General features: G+C 31.1%; 1 protein-coding gene across 1 annotated transcript in view; it reads right to left on the reverse strand.

Moving 5' to 3' along the window:
* Positions 1-14852: 14852 nt before the first annotated feature.
* The window catches only part of LOC132716406 (uncharacterized), a 31416-nt gene continuing 18526 nt past the window's right edge, over positions 14853-27742 (reverse strand). Inside the window, exons 2-3 of the mRNA XM_060699672.1 lie at positions 20532-20676; positions 14853-16964 (exon numbers count right to left, since the gene is read on the reverse strand). Of these exons, the coding sequence (XP_060555655.1) occupies positions 15994-16964; positions 20532-20676 (1116 nt within the window). The 3' untranslated portion in view covers positions 14853-15993. The remainder of the gene's footprint in view (positions 16965-20531; positions 20677-27742) is intronic.

Genomic DNA, 27742 nt, shown 5'->3' on the forward strand with positions numbered 1-27742 from the left:
CTACGAAAATAAACATGTTACTACTCAAAACATGTGCTTTCGCAAAATTTCTTTTTACTTCTGTTTTTTTTGCTGTCAATACAATGACTGAATAATTTCAATTATATCGTTGAATTTTATTCAAAAATCTATTATTTTAAGCCCAACAAGCGCTTGAATTTCAACAATGCTACAGTAGTTTCCAAAACAATTGTTGTTGCTACGTCATCAGTATACGTATCCAATACGTCATGAAATTATGCTCGTCTTGGTTAGCGTAAATATACGGATATTGCTCGAGTATAATCGTAAAGGTTCCGGGTTAAGTAAAGACTAAGTTATCATCGTTAATATCCGTCAGCCTACTTTAATTCAGGACTCTCGATTGACGCGGGGATTCGGTTTGACTCGTGAAAATTTGGAAATGCACAAATATGACACGTGAAAAAATCTGCACAAGAGTCAATTTGCCACTTTGGATTTTCAACTTTTCCAATAATTATCACCTTTAAATCCACCCCTAATTAGATCTACATATGTTCAAATCACACTCCATAAAAATGTCAACAGGCAGTATAATGTATAAAGTGGTTTATACACACAGCCTGTGCACTGAAGCATGACATCATGGATGCAATTTGACAGCGCTAAAAATAGCCTCTACACAACTTGATAAAAATTACATACTTCAGATTCAAATTATTGATTTTTTTAAGGTGAAATTAATAATACGTCTTTGATTTACTTGGAGTGCCTGTACATTTGTTTTTTCTTTTTGGATTATTTACTCCTATTATCTATTAATTAAATGGCCAATGATAAAATTGTCAGAAATGCAGGTTGACCATTAAGGTCAATTGATTATTAAATTCAATTAGAATCTAAATAATAATAGTAATCCTAGAAAAAAATTATTAAAAAGATCTAGATCAGTAGGCCCTATGTTGTTTATTTAAAAAAAAACATTTTTATTTTCAATTTTATTGTCTTCCTTCTTTATTATTTGTTTACTTTCAACAAAAGAATTCCTAGTCTTTAGGAATTTATGTAAGTTTCAAGGAATTTAGCACAGATGTTAAAGGATTTTGTTCTACAAGATAAATTCTAAGTAATTCCTAAAGACTAGAATTTTTGCAAAATTTAAGTCTTAGAAATCTCAGAAAATAAATTACAATTCCTAGTATTAACTTAAGAAAATTGATGAGTTGTTAAAAAATTATCAGAAATGCCTAGTTCTCAGTAACTGGTATTTCCTAGGCCACACTAGAATAGCCAAGACTGGTTTTAACATTCTGGAATTTTCTAGGATCATAACTGGGAAATACTGGGACTTTTTAAATACCAGTATATATTTCTGCAAGGGAAATGAAAAAAAGATTTTTTAACACAAGTAAATAAATAAGCTCAAAACTATATATGTAATTGATATAAATAAAAAAGAAAATATTACAAAGGAAAGTATTTAGAAGGAATTAAAAGAAAATTTTAAAAAAAGTTGGTATTTAAAACCCTGCAAGAACATATTATAAAGAGAATATAGTGACAATATAAATACTTGAACAAAGCAAGTTATGATCATAAAAGCTACTGCAATGATATTTTTGTCATGCTGTCAAGTAAAATTAAATTTCTAACATCTAAACTAAAATATATTCAAACTAAAATGAAAATTATATTTATCGTAGCTAAATGCATAGTAAACTATTCATGTCCCTCAAAACTTTCAACCTTTCTAAAATAGAAAATATAAGATCATCATAACCCTCTAGTTTCAGAAATGTATATAATGATTTAAGCCTCTTTATTTCCCAAAATGTAGTAAAATCATTGTTTGACTAATTTTATTTTACAAAAATTTAAAATTTTTTTTATTTAAATTTTGGGAAACTACTTTAACCCTCTCTTTCCCGCCCGAAAGTTTGTTTTGGGGGATTTTGCCTCTTTAAGAAAATAACCCAGATCTTTTTACCCCGTTCTTCCAGGTTTCTTGTGAAACTTTTTTTAAAAGGGATTTAACTCCCAAAGGGACATTTTGGGCCCTTTTTTACTGGGCTTTTGTCTAAAATTTCCTTTCCCCCTTGGGGTAAACGTAAAAGAACTCACGGGGTTTAAAATACTTTTTAAAATACAAATAAAAAAACCACATTGGAAAAGTTGAATTTCCAAAACTGAAAAATGGGCTGCCCGGACATTTTAGAAAAAATATTATAAAGGGGCCCAAACCTTTTATAAGGGAAATTTTTTAAGTATAAAATACCACGCTTTTAGGGGGACATATATTAAAACACTTGACAAAAATTAAATTTCCCCATATCCTAAAATATAATACTCATTTAAAACATGTCATGTTCCATAGTCACATTTGAAAAAAAACCTTTAACTAATGGGATTTTTACATTTTACTTTTCATTCTTTTTTAAAATACATTAAAGACTAATTTTAAACCGTTTCAAAAATCCCATACGAAAATAAATTCCCCGCCTTATTTCATAAAAAAATAATTTTAAAAAAAAAAAGTTTTTTTAAACCCCGTTTTCCCATCAAAAAATTTCAAACTCTTTTAACAAAATTTTGAAAAAAAACTTAAAAACAACTTAAAATCTTTTTACCCCTAAGGGAAATGTTTTACATCAAACCCTTTTTTTACTTTATTTTTCAAAAAAAATCCCCAAGGTAATATCCGGGCAAATTCCCGGGCAGAGATTTTATCTAATGATTTTTTTTAAATTTATTTTTTAAAAAAAAAAATTTACCCTTTGTCAATAATCTCTGATTGGTCAATTGTAACTGCGTACCCTTTTTTTTTGAATTTATTTTAAATTTGAAAAATTTTGGGTTTAAAAAACAATTGACAGTAAGGTTTATTTATATTATTTTAAAAAATTTGAAAAGGTAAAAAAATTAATTTTGTTAAATGTTCGATTAATCTTATTTCAAAAAAAAAACAAAAAAAATATGTTAAATAACATAAGTAAATATTAAGCTTTTTTTAAATTTTTTTAATAAATATTAAATTTTCCCTTTTTTCATCATTTAAAAAAAAAAAAAAAAAAAAAAAAAATTTTAATTTTTAGTTATTTTTAAACATTAAAAAAAAACAAAAAGTTAACAATTTTTAAAAACAAATTATTTTTAAAATATTTAAATTTGGGGGGAAAATTTAAGGGTTTAAAAATTTTTCAGAAAAAATAAAGTATGATAAAGTAAAAAGATATTTATATACAAAAAAATTTTAAAAAAAAATTTTTAAAAAAATTGATAATTATTTAAAAAGCCATGTTTTTTTCTGCTAAAAAAAGGTTTTTGTGCTTTTTCCATTGGGAACCCCTTCCCGTGACACTATATTTTTTGTAAAAGGGACTTTACATCCCGTATGGCTTGGGCTTCTGACGGCGGGAATTTCAAATCCTTTTTTAAAAAGTGTTTTAAAAATAATTTTAAAAATTACACTCATTTAAATTTTATAAAGTTTTTATTTCTTAAAATTTTTTTTGAAATTAATAATATGGGATTTGATAAGGAAAAGTAACTTTATACACAAAAGGGGATTTAAAAAAATTCAATATTTTTTGGAAAATCTGTAAAAAGTTGGGGGTTCCCTTTTTTCCTTTGAAAAGAAGGCGTTTTATTTAAACAATTTCAACAAATGATGTAATCTATAATTTTTCCCTTTAGTAGGAATTTTTTTATAAGATAATTAAATTAAAAAGTTTTTCTGGTTTTTTCACCATTTTTCGCAAATGTTTTTTTTGATTTTTTTTATTTGGATTATCTCTTCGCCCCCCACCAAATTAAAATTAAATTTTTAAGAATTTTCATCAAATTTTTTCTTGGGCTTTTGTTTTTAAGTTTTAAATTAAAAAGAAAAAAAAACACATTCTTTAAAAAACGGAAATTTTCCCTTTTTCTGTGAAGAAAAGGAACAAAATTTATTTTATTTCCACAATTTTTTGTTTGGGTTTTGTTTTGTTGACGGGGTTTTCAGCATATTTTATATTTTAAACACCCTAGCGCTTTAAAGGGTTTATGGTTATATCTGATTGTTACAAAACGAATAAGGTTTTTATTTGGGGTTATAACTGCTTTTTTAGAACGAAGGGGGGTTTATTTTTTATATCCGCTTGGTTGGTTTTACATCGAAGAAGGGGTTAAAATTTTAATCCTTTTAGGTTTTAAAATCCCAAGAAGGGTTTTATTGTTTTATTTTCTGCATGGGTTTTTTTGTTACATAGGGTTTACATCTAGAAAGGGTGGGCTGTAATTTTCTAGCAGGGGGGTTTGACTGTTCCCGGGGGGAATCGGGGGGAATTTTGCACCTCTCTGTTTGGGTGGGAAAGAAAATGGTCGTTTAAAAAATTTAAACTTTTTGTTCCCTTGCAATCGGGGGAAAAAGATATTTAAAAACAAATTAAAACATCAAAATTTTTTTTTTCAGTATTTTGAAAAAAAACAAAAATGTTTTTAAAAAAATTTGGGAATTTAAAAATTCCAATTTTAAATGTTCTTATTTTAAGTATTTATTTTTAAAAAATACTTATATTTAAAATTTTTTACTTTTCTAGAAAATATTTGTTAGTTTTAAAATAAGTTTTTAACTTTTTTTATTCCCAAAAAAATTTTCCCCTTTTAAAACTTTAAAATTTTAATGGGTTGGGGGCCCAAAAGACAGTTGAAACATTTTTATGTATACACGTTATTCTAATAATGAAAAATAAATTAAATTCAAAATTTTAAAATTCATCATTAAATCTTTTATTTACTTTTTAAAGCAATTTTTTAATTTAAAATCTATTTAAACATATAGCGAAAAAAAAACGATTTATTTTAACCCAAAAATAAAAAACAAAAAATTTTATTTCTAATAAAAAACTTAAAATTGAAAAAATAATACAAAATTTAACCCCCAAATAACTGAACCCCAACAAAACCCAAAAAAACTTCCATGGGACTTATAAATAAATATTCACCCATATAAAAACCTTAATTTAATTTTAACTTTTCTGTTTTTGGTTTTTATATTTTTTATTGTTTAAAAAATTATAAAATTTTTTTTTCTGTTAAAAATATTTACCAAGCCTTGAGGGCCCAATTTCCCCCAAAAATTGTATAGCACATAAAACAATAAAATTTCATTTAAAAATTCAGCTAAACCTTTTTTAAAAACATTTTTAAAAATTTAAATTTTTGACCCTTTTTTTTTATTTAACTTTTTTTACCTTTTCCCAAAATTTTAATTTTCGGGGGTTTTTCAATACTTTTTTTTACTAGAAAAAGGGGTTTTTTAAAAAAAAACCCCATTATCCCCAATCATTTTCATCAGCCATTAATCTGACTTAAAAACTTATATCTGCCTTTGGGGCTGAGGGTTCCCATTTTCTTGTATGGGAAATTTAATCTATAAATTTCCAATCAGGGCTCATTTCAAATTCTCTTAAAGGCCCTTACTTTTACAATTTTCATTTTTGAAATTTGTTTTTTTGTTGTCAAATTTTCTTTTAATTTGCAATTTAAAAATCCCTTTCAGAATTAAAACCCTTTTTTTTCTAAAAATTTTTAAACTTTTTGTAATACTTTTTTCTGGGATTTTTTGAAGCATCTTTAGTATCGTATTTTTTAGGGGTAACTACAAATGGGCATTTCTTTTTGGTTTGGCCCAATTAATTTTTTTGGCGTTTTGGGTTTTGACCCTCATTAAATTTGCAAGCCCTAATTTTTTCTGCATGGGCTTTAACTGTTGAAAATTTTCAAATATTTTTTTTATGTAATTTAATGGTGACCTTTTTTTCCTAATTTTATAAAATGGGTTCCAATTACATCTAGTTTTCTTCTTTTAAAAATTTTAAAAATTTCGGGATTTCCCCAAATTTTAAATTGATATCTTTTTGATCTGAAAAAATACTTGTTTTGGGTTTTGCTTTTTTAAGGTTTTTATAAAAAGATAAAAATTATTTATGGGGTTTTTTTTTAAACAATTTTTTGATACTCTTCCCTGATAGCCCTTGCCCCTTGGTTTTAGCAAAAGGGCGACGGGAAAAAATCCTCCTTTTTATAACAAAAAAAATGGACTTTGTTTGAACCTTTAAACATTTATCTAATTCCTAATTTTATGTTAAAGAAAAAATTTCCCCTTGTTTAATTTTCCCCGGTTTTTTTTATAAATTTTCATGTAACATATGAAACGTTCATTTTTTGCCTTTTTGGCAGCATGATAAGGGAGTTTCCACTGATCAATTTTTTAACCTTTAAGGGTTTTTTTGAAAGCTTTTCTGGAATTTTATCCCTTGTCCCCTTTACAATTTGAATGGGCATGCTTTTCTAGGGTAAATTTCTTCTAATGTAAATGTATTAAAATCCCTTAAATTTTGTCAGCAGTAGGGAAAACACTCGGGGAAAAAAACTTTTAAAGGGCAATTTAAAAAAAATAATGTACGGGTTTCCACTATTTTTTTTTTATATGGCCCCAATAACTTTGATATTTTGGGTTTTTGAATGAATTTTCTTTGGTTTCTCTGGGGTTTTGACCATAGGTCTTTTATTTTTTGAAAAACGTGACTGGGCCAAACAACACCATTTGAAAATATTTATACAATTCTTTGAAAAATATTTTGGCCCAAAAATATTTTTTTTAAATTTTTTGTAAAATAACCCCCCCTGTTCCCTTGGGGGGAAACCCTTATTTTAATATATTTTTTAATGACAAAGGTTTTTGGGAACAAAAATTAAGATTTAGGATTAAACATCTACATTTTGACAGATAAAAAAGAACTTGGGCCAAAATTTTTAAAATTTTTTGCTCGATGATTTAGTTTTGGGTGTCCTTACGTAGAACATTTTCATTTTAAATATTTATCTTTTTCTTCCCCTGAGGGGCCCTATTTAATTTTTTAAATTTTTTAAATATTTTTACAAATTTTCTCTTAAAATTTGGTTTTTTCTTTGTTTATTTTTAGCAAAAGTGCGAGAATCAAAAGGGATTTTCTTCATAGCTTTTATTTGTTTTTAAAAGATCACATTATCATTTTTTGTTTTTTGTTTGTGGTTTTTTTCAAACCCTTTATTTTAAAATCAGGGTCATAAAGGTTTAAAATCGGAAATTTTTAGCATTTTTTCATCAGCTGGAGTTTTAGAAAAAATCCAATTTTAATTTTAAATTTTTCAAATATTCAATTTTACCCTTAATTTTGCAGAAATATTAAAGCCCCCAAAACTGAATTCTTTTTTTTCCCAAAGGTTTCTTCTAGAAATTTTTAAATTTTTGGTTTTAAAATTAGGAAAACTCTGCATTAGTAAAAAAAAAATCTAATTTTTAAAGCATTAAGAAAAACTGAATGCTTCTTTTCTATTTACTTACTTTCTTGGGTTATTTTTAATTTTTTGAGATAAAAAGTAAAATGGGGTTTTTTAATTTCCAATTGTCCAATTTCGACTTTAAAATGGGTCCGACCCCCTAAATTTTTAAGTCCTTTTATAGAAAATTTTAAAAACTTTTTTGGGGCTGGGGAATTTCTAAAAGGGAATTTCTTTTAACATTTTTTTAATTGTTTCCAAAAAAATTTTTGACCCTTTTTTTTGTTCCATTTTTAAAAAAAACACGTTTTTTTGTAAATTGAAATTTGAGGGGCAACAAATTTTTGAATATTTTAGGGCAAACTTCCTTAAAAAAACCCTGCAGCAAAAGTAAAATCTGACATTTTTAAAACATTTTTTGGGACCCGGGAAGGGGCCTTTAAACTTTTTCTTTTTCTGGGGCTTGGGGTTTTTTCCTTCATATCAATTTTAAAACCAAAGGGATTTTTTGCGAAAAAAAAATGCACTTTTTCATTTTAAAATTTTTTTTTCCTTAAAACTTTGGGAAAAATACCCTTTTGTATATTGAAAAGTTTAATTTTTCCGAAAATATTTAAATTCCCTCAAATAACTGAAACAAAGAAAACCCTTTCAAAAAAGGGGCGGGAAAAACAAAACTAGGCCAAAAAGGGGTTGGGGAACAAACAAGCCTTCCCGGGAAAGTCGAAAAGCCGTTTTTCCCGGGCCCGATTCATAATATTAAAAAAACCCTTTCGCATGTCTTTTTGTAAAATATTTTTTAAGACCCCAGTAGTGTTAAAATTATTTGTTTAATTAAGCTAAGAGGATAGTTTTTTGCCCCCTTTTATTTTTTTCTTGTTCCCAAAAAAACCAAAAAAAAAAACCCCCTTTACTGCCCCCCCAAAGGTTTTTTCACAATAACAAAAGGGAAAAAAAGGGAAAAGGCCCCCAAAGACTTTTTTATTTAAAATTAAAATCTAACTCTCACCCCAAAGCGTCCCCCATAAATTTTACTTTTTTAAAGGGGTGCGAAAAATGGGGGGTAATTTATTGGGGGGTAAACCTTTGGGGATTTTCAAGGTTACAGTATCCCTTTTCGAAATTCAAATTTTTATTTGCAAAAATTTTTTCCCATTTTTCCCTTTAAAAAGTCCCCTCAATATAAAAACTCTAAGGTTTAAAATCAAATTTGGGAAAACTTGTTAAAAGGGGGAAATTGTTTTAAAGCCTTTGACCGAGTTTAAAGCTCCCAAAATTTTTGAAAACCTTTAGCAAAAAAAAACCCTTTAACTTATATTTTAGCTTTTTTTGAAAAATCAAAAGGAAATTTTCCCATCACCCCAAAGGTTTTAAAAAACAAAATTTTTTTCATAAGCCCCGGTTCCCAAAACAATCATTCCAATTTTTATACCTTTTTAATTTTTATTTTTTCCTTTTTTTTTTTTAATTTAAGGAACAAAAATTTTTTTGAGGTTTTTAGAAAAAATTTCCCGTTTAATCTAAACAATTTATTTAATATGAATTTTCTCTTCGAAAAGGGGGTAACTAGGGATTTTTAAATCTTAAGCAGCCTAAATAAAATATAATTTTAACCCATTTTGGGTTTAACCCCAAACCCCGGGCCCAAAATAAAAATTTCTATTATTTTTTGAAACAACATAAATTTTTTTGAAGGGGGTTTTTTCTTTTTTTTTTTTTTTTCCCTTTTTGAAAATTTTGATTTATTTTTAACCATCTATATTTTAAATAATTTCCCCTCAACTAAAATAAATTTTTTTTTCTTTTTTTAAATTAGGGGTTCTTCAAATTTTTATTTTTGCGATGCAGAAGAAAAACTGTCAGCCACCTGAATCTAACTAACGATCTGTATTTATAGTTTTCTATTTTAATCAAACACGAATTTGGGCTTCCAGCTAATGCTATAGCTAAATTTTGGTTATTTTATCGTTCCTGTCAATGACCCCTTTTGTGAAGTTTTTACAGGAACTTGCTAGTTTTCCTGAAAATTTAATTTTTGTTTCTGTCGTAAAAATTTTGTTTACGACAATTCACGCATTAATATGACCAAAATTATTACATTTCCAGCACTTAATCTTTTGATTTTCAAACTATTATTGCTCTATTTATTTTTCCCTAAATCGTGAAAATTTTGTCGGTTGAAATACAGAATATATTTCATTTTTCCCTAAATCTACAACTACGCACAATGGTGACCTGGTCTCTTACAGTACACGCAAAAATTTCTTGTATAATAATGATTAAAATTGATTTGCTTTGTAATTCATGTATTTTGGCGTGATTTTGAGAATTAGAAAAATTTTACTCTGGCAGAAAAATCTAGCTCTGAAAATTCTGTTCATTCATTGCGCAAGTAATTGCTTCTTGTTAAAGTTTTTGGCTTTTCTCTCATAAGTTTAAGTTTTTTAAATAATTATGCGCTAAATTATCCGTAAACAATTCTACTAACTGAAGTTCAATTAAACTATTATCTCCTAGTTTATAATTTTCATAAGCGGGTTTTCAGCACAATTAATAAATTTTTTCCCCAAAAAATTTGAACACTTTCTCCCAAAATCTTTGTTTTAAATTTTCTCAAAAAGATAAAATTCATGATGAAAATCTTTAAATTTCCCCAAATCTAGTAAACTTATTTCTTCTTTTAATTTGTTCCCACGAAATTACGATGATTATTTCACGCAAAAATTACTACATATTTAAAACGCTTACATCCCTTTTCTTTTATTGAAATGTACTAATTTTTTTTTTTATTATCATCCCCTTTTTAAAAAAGCAATTTTTCTAAAAGATTTTTTCCTTTATTTAAAAATTTTGAATTTCCATTTAAAATTTTTTCTATTTTTTTATAAACCTGGTGTACCCATTTACGTTGAAAATTGTTCAATTTATCTGACAAATTTTTTAAAAATTGTAGCTTTAAACTTATCTACATCTTTAAAATTGCAAATTTCAGGGATATAAACGGGGTCACTTTACCTTTAAAATTTTTTTTTTTCAGGACTTTGTTTTTTCCCGCTGTCCAAAATCGGCCCCTTTGACCCTCGCTGGGCTTTTGGCGCCAAATCAACCGTTTTCGGGGATAACCCTAAAAGAACTTTACGGGTTTACATACTTTTAAAAACAAATTTCAAAAACAATTGAACGAGTTGGGAAAACCAAAAAATAACTGGTCTGCCGGAAAATTTTAGGGAAAAGTAATATAAAAAACCTTTTATAAGGGCATTTTTTAATGGGGATTAAATACACCGTTTTAGGGGTTTACATATAAAATCATTTTTACATAAACTATCCGCATGCATCCTGAACTAAATACTTTATTAAATTTTTCAGTTCCATAGTGCACATTTTTGAAAGAAAAACCCTTTAAAATATTTTATAACATGTTACTTGTTTTTCTTTTTGGGAAATAACATGTATACTAATTGCGTCAACCCGGCCCATACACACACTTTCTTTTCCAGATCCGCAATTTTTTTGTTTTTTTCTTTTATCTTTTCCTCATTCCCTTTTCCTTTGCATCTAATAGTTTCCCTAATTTTCTTTAATTTTTGGGCGAGTGTTTTTTATCATGTTCTTTTTTTGTCTTTCTTTAGCTCTCTTATTTTTTTGTTGGTTTTTTTTATACACATCATCAATATACTTCTTATTCTCTTTTTCTAATTGTATTTCACAGGTCTCTTCTAGTTGTTTTAACCTCTTTGTGAAGATTTTCTTTCTCTTCTAGCAATCTTTTCATTGTTTGATTTAGTGGTTGTTTTTGAAGTTCCTTTTTGGGAAGTATTTCATAGCACATATTAAGCATTTTTTGAATCATCAGAATTTCTCAACTTTTCTGCAATTTGTCAATTTTCACAGTTTATTATGTTTCCCCCATGTAACTTCTTTGCTTTCTATATTGTCTGTATTTATGGATGTTATGCCAATAAACTTTTTGTATACAATTTGCTTCATGGCCTCCATTTGAACCTGTTTTATTCCATTATAGAGCATCATCATTATCCAAGGATTCAATGTTTATAGATTCTGCGGAATGACTTTGTTGTTTTTTGATAAAGGCATCTTCATTAATGGCCCTTGTCATCTGCATTAGCAAATAGTCCTTCCTTTCATTCCTTCAGTTTGAGTTGTACTATGTGTTTGCTTTGCCAATGATTTCTCTTTTAGATTCCAATTATTTGAATAGGGCTTGAACATCTATCAATTTAAACTTTTTTGTTTGTAACCTTGTCAGTTCCATTGAAAGCAGCATTGGTTAGGTTAGTGTTAGTCATGTCTGGTGGCTCACTCATTTCTTTGACGTTTGAAAGGGAATAGTTTGATTTGGTTTCCAGTTAGACTGAAAATAATTGGTGACTAACTTTTTATTTTTTTTAAAAGCTGAAAAAGCTGATTTAAAAAATGATACTAATTTTTTTTGTGCAAATTTTTTTTTTTGGTACTTAACTAAAAAACTGAATTGAATAAATAAATTGATTGTTTCTTAAAATTTATTAAACTGACTAAAATCACTTAAAGATTAATAATGACTAGTCCATCTTACTGTCACATTTACCTTTTTGAATACTTTGGAATTTTGGCGTCTTTTTCTAGCTCAACTGCAAGCCAATAATAATCCTTTTCTGATAAGTTGTTACAAACTTTTTCAAAAGCATCCGGTCCTCTTTTTGGTAAGAAGGTCCAACAGTTTGGTTACTTGGTCACGAGTTGTAGATTGTGCCTATATATAGAATGTAGAACAGATGATACTTTACATCATTTTTCCCCACATTTTTCGGAGTATTGTGTGAAACTATCAACTTCTTGTGATTTTTTACTGTTTGCATAGAAATGTTAGCCTGCGGCCCTCAGGCCATTATGCACATCTTCAGGCCATTATCACGTAATGGCGAGCAGCAACGAAGTACTAAAAACTAAATAATGGATCCGAGTTTTACATTGTAAATGGCTTCATTTGTTAAATACATTAGGTGGCAAAACTTTCCAGTAAAAATTGATAAAAAATAACTGTTGCGCCCATTATTAATATTTATCATCTTAGAAATTTTGATGACCAGTCTTCATTCTTTTTAGGCATTTTTTAAAAAAAAAGAAAAAATTTGAAATCTGTTCATCTAAATAGTTTGACATAGCTTATGTTTGCTAGATCCCAAACATTGTTGCACTATATATTCAAATTATTTATTTCTTACAGAATACGAAAAAAATTAAATACCTTTATTTGTTCAATCTGATCCTCTTTAAAGATTTTTGCTTGTATCAGTTCAGCATAAAACTTTGTACCTAAATCAAGATCTTCACAAATGCGAGGACGCTGTCTTCGAAGAGCTGATCTGTGTCTTTCTTCCATATCTTATTTAACTGTATTTCTTCTTTAACTTTTCTTCTGTACTGACAAAGATTTTTCCTCAAATAAAGAATCAAATTCTTAAAGACTGATAATTGAAGCTCTAAAAATAAAGATTATGTGATCCCTTGCTTTTTTTACTGATAAGATTGCCAAAGAACAAACAAATTTTTACCAATCGAAAAAAACACCCTTGGTAACTCTCAAGTGCTTCTTTGTTCATGATCATAAAACATGGTATATATATATATCATACTTTATTGCTTGCTGTATTCTTACCTAAGATGAACTATTCGGATCACCCTGTGTCTGGCATATTCCATACATTGTCAGTCATCAATAGTTTACATCAGACTATAGTCTTTGGTGATCTGCTACAGTCTTCAAATAGCTGTAATTGTTCCTGTATGCCATATGTGCCAAAGTTGATATTTAAAGAATGTCTCGTCCACAACTGCCGGTCTGATTTTGATGAAACCCAGTATGTTTTATAATGTATATAAAAGCTAAATTCATTTTGATAGCTGAACAAATTATGGCTGCTAGAGTCTGAGATAAAGTAGAAAAACTTACATATGACATCTCAGATTTTGATGACACATATTAAAAATTGTCAACAAAAATTAAATTGTTCTGGCTTTCTGAACAGGATGAATTTTGGAGCAAAAAAAAAGAAAAACATAACAATTGGAATACCACATTGATAATATCTTTTATTGAAAATAATAGTTTTCTGCATGATTTGATATGTAAAAAATACAGAGGATGTAATCTTTGTATAATGAGTAACAAATGAATTTATTTTACATCCAAAAAAAAAGAAAGAAAAGAAACTAAAGTCAATATTTTTTTTATTTTCATGTTTAGTTTTTGGCGTTGGTTAGACCAAAATACCATACACAGTTCTATGTATTCAAACTATTGTGTGTGAGGTCCTAATAGACAAAGTTTGACAGTAAAGGCCCAGAACATTGGAATGTCAAAAGTAATTAAGCGAATTTCATAACCATAATATGATATATGAAATAAAAAAGAACCCCATATATGAGTCATAGTTTTATATAAAATAGGGCAATTTTGTTATGTACATTTTGTATACATATTTTACTTGTTTGAATTTTCTAATTTAAACTTTCAAATAACATGTTTTTACAGTAATTACTAATACTTCTGATAGAAACCTTCATTCTTAAGATGTCGTTAAATTTAAGCCTAGGAAGCACTTTAGGTCTTTTTAACAATCACCAAAGGGGAAACCTGGATATATGACTTTTCATAACACAAATGAGAAGGAGTTCTTGATTAAGAATTTATTTTCAGCTGTAAATCTAAAGCATTAATTGATAAAAATTAGGTCCATGGACAAAAAAATAGTAAACACAAATAGCTCTGCGCTGGAGCAATAACTATATACAAAGGAACTTTAGCCCATGCTAAATGTAAATGAATGAATGAAGAAGATTTACATAGTTACTCAATAAAAATCATAATCAACATTTAACTAGTGAATGATAAGAATAAGATGTCTATAAAACAAAACATGTTTAATATCATTAAACTTTAAAATAAACAAAAATGTAAGTTAAAGTTTAAACCCTTAATATTTCTTCAAAAATTTATATTAAGATTATATATGATTTACTTATTGAGTAATATTATGCAATATTATGAAATGATAATATAACCTGTTGTAGTTGGAATCCAACTTTACAACAATTGCTGTTGACAGACCAAATACCCATAAATCTGGCATAAATTTTGCTGAATTATTCCCCTTTAATGTTTTACAGCAGCTGTTATACTGTCAAGCACCGCTTGAACATGCTTTCAGAAAAAATAGCTATTGTGTGTTAAAATGAGTCTTTCAATCTTCTAAACTCTTCTTGGCTCCAATCAGCACAGTGAATTGTAACAAACAAAATAATATCTAATTGGTGAATTAATGAATGAAAAAGCAAATTATATCATTAAAGAGAATCATAACAACAAAGAACATAAACCAACAAGGAAAATTAATAAACCAAGGATGAAAATAGTCCAACAATGAAAATAGTCCAACAATGAAAAACGCCATTATATAAAACAATAAACAATAAACAAATGATATTAAGAATTTAACACTAGTAAATGAATAAACTCAAAACTTATAGTATACATGTGAGTAATTTTATATAAATAAAAAAAAAAAATACAATTAGGCAAAGTATAACAAGACTTTTAAGAAAATTTAAAAGGATTTAGTCAGTTTTTATAATACTACAAGAACATACAATGAAAATATATCTCCAATATAAAACACAAAGCAATTTATGATTATAAAATCTTCTGCAATGACATTTTTGTAGTTCCTTAATGTTAAATTACAATTGTAACATTAAACTAAAACATATTCAAACTTAAATGAAAGCTACCTGTATGTTTTTAAGATAAGTCAAATTTGAATTGCACTTTATAGGTTGCAATTTTAATTTGATATTTTTGTTTTCACTCATTCAGTCCAAGCACCCATCTAAAAGTTGTCTGTATTCTCTTTTGTACACAACATGAAATAAGTAAAAGCCTGTAAACTTAAAACATTAATCAGTCTTTAAGCTTTATCATTGGTTGTATTTTTAACCTGGTGTAAAAAGTGAAAAAAACTGGTTATTGAATAAAGTATGTCAGCAGCGGGCAGATGGGCGATAGGGCGTAAGCAATTCTTCCGTGCACGACTCCTACATTTCTTAAGGGATTTAAACCAAACTTTCACAGGAGATTTGTCATCAATATTTCAGACCCCTAGAGTCAAGGTCAAGGTCACAGTTACTAAATATAGAAAATTTGTTTCAAGTCAATAGGTAGGATTGAGATATTTCAATTAAACTTGGGGTAAAGCAAGCTTATGTAAAGACCTTGTTCACAAGGATAGTTGCTTTTGGGCCTCAAGGGTCAAGGTCACTGTTGCCAAAAATAGAAAATCGGTTGCCAGTCAATAATTAGTGTCAAGAAATGGTCACTGTTTCTAAAAATAGAAAATTGGTTTCTGGTCAATAACTAGATTAAGGTATGAGATTTTAATTAAACTTGTATATTATTTGTATTTCAAAGCGTCACTTTGGATTGCTTTTGAGCAAAGTAGGTTCATTGTCACTGTTACAAAGTTACAGAGTACAACAAAACTTTCTACAATGGTTTTAATTGTAAACCTGGTTTTGTAGCATTGCCATGTTTCTTGTTCATATCTCTATTGATTTTCTTCATATTTAGACATAACAACCTTTGGACAAGAGCTTTAGAAAGACCAGACTGAAATTGGACTTGACTCATTAATGACCTTTTACTGTTTGACATCCATGTTTATAAATTTACTTTTTCTTAACTTGTGAAATCTTGCTTTGAGTAAAACTGATTTGCTTTGGGACATTTTTTCTTGGGGTTTGTGACTGTGGCGTTTGAATATATTTTGGAGTTTTTCTATGTTTACATATCAAATGCCTAGCATTTTCTGCTTGCAGTTCCTCCACTTTCTTTTCTAGTTCCCCAATTTTCTTGTTTTTTTCTTCTATCTTTTCCTGATATGTTTTTTTCTCAGCATTTAATGATGCTTCATAATTTGTTTTTACTTGGACAAGATTTTGTTGATGATTTTTCTTGAGCATACTTTTTTCTTTGGATGCCTCATACACATCTTTATAACCCTTCTCAACCTCTTTCTGAAGGTTCTCTTTCTCTGCTAATAACCCTTGCAATATTTGATTCAATGGTTGTCTTGAAGTTTGACTGGGAAGTATTTCATAGCACTTGTAAAGTATTTTAGAATCATCAAAATTTCTCAACATTTCTGCCAATTTGTCAACTCCACAGTTTATATGTTCCCATGTGACATCTTTGCTCTCTTCATTTTCTGAATGTTGGGATGTTATGCCAATAACTTTTGTATACAATTGCTTCATGGCCTCCATTTGAACCTGTTTATTCCATGGTAGGGCAGTGTGTGTGTTATTTACATCATCTTTCTTCAAAGATTCAATGTCTGTGGATTCTGCAGGATGACTTGGTGTTTTTGATACGTCACCCTCATTAATGGCCTTGTCATCTGCAGTAGCAAATAGTCCTTCTTCAGTTTGAACTTCATTATCGCTCCTATTTTTAGGTTCAACTGTTTTAATAGGACTTGAACTTCTATCATTAAACTTTTTGTTTGTATCTGTGTGAGTTCCATTGAAAGCAGCAGCAGTGGTGAGGTTAGTGTTAGTCATCTCTTGTGTCTGCTTATGCTCATTCAATTTCTCATGACTGTTTGAAGGGAGTTGTTTGATTTGGTTTCCAGGTGAGACTGAAACATAATTGGTGAGTATTACCTTATACTTGGTTTAAAAGGTTAAGTGATACAACTTTTTTTTTGGTACTTACTAAAAACAAGAGGGCCATGATGACCCTTACATCACTCACCTTAATATCAATACTTTCCATGACAAGGAACAAGTTATATTGTAAACTGTAAACAAAAACAGATATAAAATCTAAATCTTAAACTGATGTCACCATTTCATATTTGTTTCCGAAATAGTGCACATGTTAAAACATTATTGGTTGCTTTTTATTAGGGAAACAACAGTTAAATTAGAAGGTTGCTGTACAAAATAAATGGTTTCTTAGGAAGTCAGTGCCTGCTTTAAAATTGAGTGTTTGATAAGATAATGTTTACTATGGATATCACTGATTGCTGTAAAATATTACAGTCCTATAAGGTAAATGGCTGCTTTGAAGTCACTGGATGATATGAAAACTAAGCTTTAGCTTCTGTAAATTTAGAGATTTTTTTTACCATATACATAAAAGAAAAATCAATGTTCCCTGGGCAGGGCCAATTTTGACCTGATGGCTTTTATTTGAATAAAAAATTGTAGAGGTCCACTTGCACACATATAAAGGTCATATGAGCATCAGATGTACATGTATGATATAAAACCATAATAAAGTTGTGTTACATGGTCTTAACATAGGACGTAACTGCAGTTTAAATTGAATTTGCAAAAATAAAACAATTTAATTATAAGGATAATTAAAACCTACAGGTAGCTAGGGCTTAACAGTAATTAATGTATTCCTACATGCACCATAGTAATTATAGTATTGCAAATTGTATTGAGATTTTCTTACTTTCTTATTGTATACTGAAGTTATTTGTATTGATGATTTGGTTAAGAAAGATTAATAAATTAATTTTTTTATTAGATAAATATTTTCTTCATATCTTAATTAACCCTTTCGCTGCCAGAGGGTTATTGTTTTATTGTTCACCTATTTGCCATAGGGTTTTCTAAGAAATTACTATAAATAAAAAAAAATATTATTTGTTATTAGTATTATAATAATTACATAAATTATGTTACCAAATATGTTATAATCATAATAATTTTGGTCAATGGTATAATTTTCTTTACATTTATTATTATTTTTATTATTATTATTATTAATTTATTATTATTACTATTATTATTATAGAAACGGCTAAAGCCGTCCATATGGCAAATACGCCGAAAATTACAGGGACAGCTTAAGCCGTCCCTATGGCAGTGAAAGGGTTAAACATGAATTAAAACAAGAGGGCCATGATGGCCCTAGATAGCTCCACTGACCCATCAACCGCATCCAAGCAAAGTCTTAGAAAAGCAATCTGGCCAAGTTTGATGACAAATGAGTAAAACATGTGACCTCTAGTGTGTTAAAAAGGTTTTTCCATATTTGGGCAGTGTGACCTAGTTTTTGACTGGAGACAAACCATATTCAAACTTTACCTAGAAGTCATCAAAACAACATTCCTGACCAATTTCCAGGAAATTTCGATCAAAACTGCAGCCACTAGAGTGTTAACAAGCTTTTTCTATCTTTAGAACCTGTGGCCTTGTTTTTGATTTGAGATGACCTATCTTTGAACTTGACCTAGAAATCATCAAAACAACATTCTTGACAAATATCCAGAATATTTGGATCAAAACTGCAGCCACTAGAATGTTAACAAGATTTTTCTTTTTTTAGCTCCTGTGACCTAGTTTTTGACTGGAGATGACCCATCTCAAAATTGACTTAGAAATCTTCATAACAACCTTCTTCACAAATTTCCAGAATATTTAGATCAAAACTGCAGCCACTAGAATGCTAACATTATTTATCTATTTTTAGCTCCTGTGACCTAGTTTTTGACCGGAGATGACCCATCTTCAAAATTGACATAGAAATCATTATAACAACCTTCTTCACAAATTTCCAGAAAAATAAGATCAAAACTTCAGCCACTAGAGTGTTAACAAGATTTTATTTCTTTTGAGCTCCTGTGACCTAGTTTTTGACCAGAGATGACACATCTTTAAAATTGACCTATAATAATCAAAACAACCTTCCTGACAAATTTCCAGAATATTTGGACAAAAACTGCAGCCACTAGAGTGTTAACAAGATTTTTCTATTTTTATCTCCTGTAACCTAGTTTTTGACCTGAGATAAGTTAACCCATCTTAGAATTTTATCTCTATTTTATTGGGACAAACATTCTGACAAAGTTTGATGATGATCCAATCAAAACTGTGACTGCTAGACTGTTTTTGACCGGAGATTACCCATCTTCAAACTTTACTTAGAAATCATGAAAAATAATCTTCTTGACAAATTTTCAGAATATTTGGATCAAAACTGCAGCCACTAGAGTGTTAACAAGCTTTTTCTTGTTTAAGCTCCTCTGACCTAGTTTTTGACCGGAGATGACCCATCTTTTAAATTGACCTAAAAATCATCAAAACAATCTTCCTGATAAATTTCCAGAATATCGGATCAAAACTGCAGCCACTAGAGTGTTAACAAGCTTTTTCTATTTTTAGCTCCTGTGACCTAGTTTTTGACCTGAGATAAGTTAACCCATCTTAGAATTTTATCTCTATTTTATTGGGACAAACATTCTGACAAAGTTTGATGATGATCCAATCAAAACTGTGACTGCTAGACTGTTAACATCCAAATTGTTGACGAAGCACGATGACAGACGCCGGACATAGCCCCATCACTATATCTCACCTTGACCACTTCGTGGTCAGGTGAACTAAAAATGATAATTAAAAAATCTTATTTATTTTCTTGTTATAATTGCAAAATTTTACTTTATCTTATGGAAGGGAGATAATTAAGCCAGAATGGAATGCATATAGTTTTTACTATTTTACTATATACAAATAATGAAAACCAATGACCCCCCGGAGAGGGTCAATTTTTACAATAGGGCTTTGTTTGATCAAGCTTTGAAGACATCCACTAGAAGATGTTTCTTGCCAAATATCTAAACTGTAGTGCTTTTGGATTTTTACAAGAAGATTTTTAAAGTTTTTATTATATATACATATAAGGAAAATCAATGACCCCCTTGTGCTTGCCAATTTTAAAAGACCTTTGGGCTTTTATTTGAAGAAACATGGCAGACATCCACTAGAAGATGTTTCATGCCAAATATCTAAGCTCTAGCTCTTACGGTTATTTACAAGTATATTTTTTTTCTTTTGGTTGCTATGCCAACTAGCATGGAATGGAATTCTATGTACAATTTTAAAGGGCTTCCTGCAAGGAACATTCCTACTTAGTTTTAATAATATTGGCCCATTGGTTAAGGAGGAGTTGATGATTCAAGAGTTTAACACCACTTTTTGAAAGACACACTGACATACAACGGACGCAGCTTGATCACAAAAGCTCACCCTTGAGCACTTTGTTGTCAAAGAAATGAGACAAAACATTTTCAACTCAAATATTGTCCAAGGTTAAAATTCTTAATTGTTTCTTCAAATTTATTGTACTAACTAAATCAACATGATTATGAAGATTAATACTGACTAATCCATCATACTGTCACATTTACCTTTTTGAACATTATTTTCAAGCGCATCTGCAAGCCAAGAATGATCCTTTCTGACAAGTGTTAAAAACTTTTCAAATGCCTCTGGTCCTCTTTTGGGTAGAAGGTCCAACAGTTTGTGTACTTGATCACAAGTTGTAGGTTGTGCCTATAAGAAAATGTAAAACTGATAATATTTGACATCTTTTTTAACCAGGTTTCCAACAAAAACCTGGTAATTGTAATGCCGAAGTCTGCCGGTAGGCAGACGGGCTGACAGGTGTCAACTTTTGGTTTCCACTCAATTACTTTAGTTTGCTTTGGCATATTAACACCAAAATTGGTGTATAGCTTACATCAAGAGGCAGCTTGGGATTGCTGCCCAGGCATCGGTCATCGAGGTCAAAGTCACTGTTACTAAAAGAGAAATTCAGTTTCAGCTCAATTTTTTAAGTTTGTTTTGGCGTATTGACACCAAACTTGGTGTATGGCAGGGCCCTCAATCCAATTTGGGGGAAGCGGGTCGCTACCCTCAGCAGGGGGAATTTTAGTGTATGGGGGGAATTTTTCTCTTTTCTTTTATTATCAAATACACTTATTTAAATATCAGCTGTTTTTTATTTACATGTAAAAAATCCATAATAGGTAACACTAAACTGTTCAGAAGTGATTGATAAGATTTGAAGAAAACTTTTTAACACCTTACACCATCAGATCTTTATGCTGCTTAGCCTAAGACAAAGCTTCCTTTTCTTGACTTTGTAAAACATTTGTAAAAATCGGCCCCGCGAAAATATGTGACATTGAATGAAAATTTATTTGTTTTCTGTTTACACATCCACAATTCTAGTTGTTTCTGATGTAAATTATATAAAATTAAATTGATTGTTTATTATAAGATCGTTTTTCATCAGTTATTTAATAAAGTATCATGAAAACAAAACTTACAAGTTTGTAATTCACGGCAAAATTTACCGTGGTTGATGTAACATTTTAAAGACAAAAAAATGATTTCATGAATAAACAATTTGAAATCAAATTGTTGATGGGAATTGTGATTTTCTTCTGCATATTTCTGTTGAAATTTTAGCATTTTTACAGGATGAAAGGCCAATATGTGACGGTAGATTTTGGGGAAAACAACAAATTGAAACGTGCAGACATGTACTGTACGATATTCCGCTTACAAAATAGACGTCAAATAGATGGATTTTAATTTTCAAAAACAATATTAGTTTTAATTTTTCTCTTTAACACTTTATATGTTTTGAGGGGGAATTTTTACCTCTGTTAGGGGGAAAAAAACATACTATTTTGATGGGGGACTGCGGCTGAATATCGGCCGCAGATTTGGTTGATCGAGGGCCCTGTATGGGTAGGTTATATCAAAAGGGAGCTTGGGACTGCTACCCATGTGTCAGTGTTCAAGTCACTGTTACTAAAAATACGGGGCGTCCGTGGCCGAGTGGTTAAGGTCGTTGACTTCAAACCACTTGCCCCTCACCGCTGTGGGTTCGAATCCCGACAGGGACTTTGGATTCTTTCATGTGAGGAAGCTATCCAGCTAGCTTACGGAACGTCGGTGGTTCTACTCAGGTGCCCGTTCGTGCCTGAAATAATGCACGGAAGGGCACCTGAGGTCTTCCTCCACCAGTAAAGCTGGAACGTCGCGATATGACCTATACTGTGTCGATGTGACGTAAAACCCAAAACAAAACAAAAAGTTACTAAAAATAGAAACTCAGTTTCAGCTCAAGAACTTGAGTTTGCTTTGGCCTATTGTTTGGCCTATTGCCACCAAACTTGGGTAGCTTATATTACAAGGCAGCTTTTGATTGCTACAGAGTGTCTGGGATCAAGGTTAATGTATTTAGTTTTCACATAATAACTTTGCATTGACCTTTTGACACCAAATTTGCTGTGTGGCAGCTTTGGATTGTCACTTAGATATCTGGGAGCAAGGTCAAGGTCATTTGCTTACAATAGAATGTTCAGCTTCTACTCAATAACTTCAGTGCATTTTGACCTATTAATTGATGTCACATCAAAACTTGGTTGTTGAAAACCTGGTTTTCGTCACATTGCAGCGTGCAAAATAAGTTTTTCTTTTGTTTAGGGTAGATATGTCTATAGTCTGTGACTGCGTCTTGTTTTGTCATTTGGCTTATTTGTCCCTCCAATATGAATGCATCTAATATGTTTGTTTTCTCTTTACCTGGTCACATTCTATGTAATTAACCTGAGTTTTTTAACCCTTACCAGATGTGACGTAAATGGGGGATTGTATTATACAAAACTGCGTAGAATGTTAGCTTGTTTAAAGTAAATTGTAAATACAGATCTTTTAATGACGGTTACAACATGCATACATAATTTCATAATAAGAAATTAAAAAAGAAAATTCAAAAACAAAGATTAATTATATGCCCGAAAGAATTTCAGACATATTATGTTATACCCCCTGGCTTCCGTCTGTCCGTCCGTTAGCAATTTGGTTGCCGGAGCATTACTTAAGTTCCAGTTGGCCCACAGTATTCAAACTTCATAGGATGATTGCCCATATTGGGTAGAAGACCCTTATTATACCCCCGCACAACAAAGTTGTGAGGGGGGTATACTGGAATCAGCTTGTCCGTCCGTCCGTCCGGCCGGCCGTCAGTCTGTCCGGCCGTCCGTCCGTCGGTTTTTTCTTGTCCGCCCAATAACTTAAGATTCCTTTGACCCTTAGTCTTCAAATTTGGCATGGAGGTTAGTCATGATTAGTAGATGACCCCTATTGATTTTGAGGTCACTAGGTCAAAGGTCAAGGTCACAGGGGCCTTGACTTCAAAAAGCTTGTCCGCCCAATAACTTAAGATTCCTTTGACCCTTAGTCTTCATATTTGGCATGGAGGTTAGTCATGATTAGTAGATGACCCCTATTGATTTTGAGGTCGCTAGGTCAAAGGTCAAGGTCACAGGGGCCTTGACTTCAAAAAGCTTGTCCGCCCAATAACTTAAGATTCCTTTGACCCTTAGTCTTCATATTTGGCATGGAGGTTAGTCATGATTAGTAGATGACCCCTATTGATTTTGAGGTCACTAGGTCAAAGGTCAAGGTCACAGGGGCCTTGACTTCAAAAAGCTTGTCCGCCCAATAACTTAAGATTCCTTTGACCTACAGTTGTCATATTTGGCATGGATGTTGATCATGATTAGTAGATGACCCCTTTTGATTTTGAGGTCACTGGATCAAAGGTCAAGGTCATAGGGACTTTGACTTCAAAAAGTTTGTCCACCCATTAACTTAAGATTCCTTTGACCCACAGTCTTCATATTTGGCATGGATGTTGATCATGACTATAAGAAGACCCCTATTGATTTTGAGGTCACTGGGTAAAAGGTCAAGGTCATAGGGACCTTGACAAAAAAAAGCTTTTCTTCTCAATTGCTAAAGAATGTCCTGTCAGCAATGTATTGATTTTGACATTTTCACATTTGAAGCATGTAGAATACATAACTTAGCAATGCACTGGTTTAGTAACCTCAGATTTGGTAGGGAGGTTGTCTTGAGCTCTAAATGGCCACTGTTGATTCTGACAAAGTGGTATGCGGGGGTATTCACGCCATGATAGTGGCAGTTCTAGTTGATTTGGGGGTCACATAGTTAAAGGTCGAGGTCACTATAAACGTAAAACTGAAAATGGTTTCCAGAGCATAACTTAAGTTGCTTTTGGCCCACAGTTTTCAAACTTCATAGGCAATTGCCCATATTGAGTAAAAGACCCCTAATGATTTTGGGGTCACATAGTAAAAGGTCAAGGTCACTATAACCGTAAAAGTGAAAACGGTTTCCAGAGCATAACTTTAGTTCCTTTCGGCCGACAGTTTTCAAACTTCATAGGATGATTGCCCATATTGGGTAGAAGACCCCTATTGATTTTGGGGTCATAAGGTCAAAGGTCAAGGTCACTATTACCGTAAAACTGAAAATGGTTTCCGGAGCATAACTTAAGTTCCATTTGGCCCACAGTTTTCAAACTTCAAAGGATGATTGCCCATATTGGGTAGAAGACCTTTATTGATTTTGGGGCCACAAGGTCAAAGTCATTATAAGCTTAATACTGAAAATGGTTTCAGGAGCATAACCTAAGTTCTATTAAGTCCACAGTATTCAAATTTCATAGGATGATTGTCCATTTTGTGTAGAAAACCCCTATTAATTTTGGGGTCAAAAGGTCAAAGTTCAAGGTTACAATCACCTTTAAACTGGAAACAGTTTTTGCTCAATAACTCAAGCATTAATCAACTTACAGCCAAAGAACTTTCGGGCATATAATGCCCCGCCTAGCGTAGCTCTGGTTAATTCTTGTTACGAGGTAAAACAACAGAATTTCAAAGTGAATATATCTATTAGATTTTCTCTAAAGCTAGTTACTAAATCAAATTTTAATATTTAATAAACACCCATACACTGTTAAATTACCTTATCCAAATTTAAATGTTGATTTATAGTTTTCTGTTTGATTTTCATTTAGAAAATTCCGGCGTTTTTGTGACAAACATGAAAATAAGATTGTCAATGATTTTTATGCCCCTGGGCATATAGTGATTGAACCATCTGTCCGTCTGTCCGTACGAGGTTAACTTAGAACGGCAAGTTGGAATTTTCTTTAGTTCTACCTGTACCAATGGCTTCTAAGTTTCACACTTACTAATCAATACAAAGTACATGATCTGGGCAAGTTACATAACTCTGGCTTTCATATTTACCAAGTTATTGCCCTTTTCAGCACTTACAAAATGAATAATGGCTAACCTAAAACGGCTAGTTGGAAATATCTTAAGTTCTATCTATACTAATGGCTTTATAATTTCCACACTTACTTATCAATACAAAGTACATGATATTGCCAAGTTATTAACTGTGTCATCCATATTTCCCAGTTATTTCCCTTTTTTCACATTGAAAATAGGGCCTTGTCTGGTTAACCTATTTCGGCAAGTTGGATTTATCTTAAATTTCTCCTAATTGCTTAATTTCTTTAATGATATCTTTCATATTTAGTAGGTGGACACCTTTGATGGTCCTCTAATTTTTTGTGGAGTAAGCGGTCTCTAGGGTCAAGGTCAAGGTCACTGGTTTAAAAAATAAAAATAAACATTTTTGCTCATAAAGCCATTATATTTTAGTTGATGTTTTAGTTTAATACAAACATGCCAAGGGAGGACCTCAATCTGTGGGTGTAGTAAGGGGTCATTTGGGTCAAGGTCAATGTAACCAATGTCAAGGTCACCAATGTTAAAAATAGATTTTTACAGGTGTATTGACCTTATTCTATAGACAGAATGATGTTATTTATAATTGATATAAACATAAACTTTGATGGAGTTAGTGGTCAGTTGGGTCAATGTCACCAGTGCTAGAAATAGACTTTTACACATTTGCTTATACAGCCTTTATTAAGTGACAGATATATTTTATATTTGGTAGGAAGTTAACTTGCATGGTCATCATTTTGATTAGGGTAGGGATCAGTTGGTCAATGTCACTTGTGCTAAAAATATATTTTTACACTTTTGCCCATACAGCTTTTATTGTCCCCCGCCTTTTCGAAGAAAAAAGGGGGATATAGAAATAGGCTCCGTCCGTCCGTCTGTCCGTCCGTCCGTCCGTCCGTCCGTCCGTCCGTCACACTTTTGTGTCCGGTCCATAACTTTGTCATTTATGAAAGGAATTTGAAATAACTTGGCATAAATGTTTATTATAATAAGACGATGTGTCATGCGCAACAACCAGACCCCTACCTCCAGGGTCAAGGTCACACTTGCTCATTCAAGGTCAAAATTGCCTATTTGAGGGTATATGTCGTGTCCGGTCCATAACTTTCTTATCTATGAAGGGATTTTGTAAATACTTGCCATAATTGTTCACAATAATCAGACGATGTGTCATGCGCAAAAACCAGTCACCTACCTTCAAGGTCAAGGTCACACTTGGAGGTCAAATATTAACATAGTCTTTTACAGGGTATATTTCGTGTCCGGTCCATAACTTTCTTATCAATGAAGGGATTTTGTAAATACTTGCCATAATTGTTCACAATTATCAGACGATGTGTCATGCGGAAAAGCAGTCACCTACCTTCAAGGTCAAGGTCACACTTGGAGGTCAAATATTAACATATTCTGTTACAGGGTATATTTCGTGTCCGGTCCATAACTTTCTTATCTATGAAGGGTTTTTTGTAAATACTTGCCATAATTGTTCATAATAATCAGACGATGTGTCATGCGCAAAAACCAGTTGCCTACCTTCAACGTCAAGGTCACACTTGGAGGTCAAATATTAACATAGTCTGTTACAGGGTATATTTCGTGTCCGGTCCATAACTTTGTCATTTATCAAAGGAATTTGAGATAACTTGGCACAAATGTTTGTTATAATAAAGACGATGTGTCATGCGCAACAACCAGACCGTACCTTCAGGGTCAAGGTCGTACTTGTTCATTCAAGGTCAACATTGTCTATTTGAGGGTATATGTCGTGTCCAGTCCATAACTTTCTTATCTATGAAGGACTTTTGTAAATACTTACCATAATTTTTAACAATAATCAGATGATGTGTCATGCGCAAAATCCGGTCACCTACCTCCAAGGTCAAGGTCACACTTGGAGGTCAAATACTTACATAGTCTGTTACAGGGTATATTTTGTGTCAGGTCTATAATTTTTCATAGATCAAAGGATTGTGAAAATACTTCGCACAAATAGTCACTATAATAAGAGGATGTGTCATGCGCAACACCTGCATCCCTACCTCCAAGGTCAAGGTCACACTTAGAGGTCAAAAATTAACATAGTCTGTTATAGGGTATATTTTGTGTTTAATCTAGAACTTCTTCATAGTTCAAGGGATTTTGAAATAACTTGGCACAAATAGTCACAATAATAAGACGTTATGTCATGCACAACACCTGCTCCCCTAAATAGGCTTAACATGATAGATTTTTAAATTCCGTGTTTCATTTTATTTTTTTAACAAATTTATTGTTACATTTGCAGATCTAGCATTGATCATAATTTTGGACTGAATGTCCTGAGGTCCATACCTCAATCTTTTGAAATAGCACAATTTTATGCTTCATATAAAACTCCCGGGGCGGGGGACGTTGGTAACTCTGTTACAAATTCTTGTTTATTGACAGATGTATTTCATATTTGGTAGGAAGATAACTTGCATGGTTTTCTTCCT

The sequence above is a fragment of the Ruditapes philippinarum genome, unplaced genomic scaffold (genome assembly GCF_026571515.1).
Source record: "Ruditapes philippinarum isolate M1 unplaced genomic scaffold, ASM2657151v2 ctg9315_1_1_1_1, whole genome shotgun sequence".
Classification (NCBI taxonomy): Eukaryota; Metazoa; Mollusca; class Bivalvia; order Venerida; family Veneridae; genus Ruditapes; species Ruditapes philippinarum.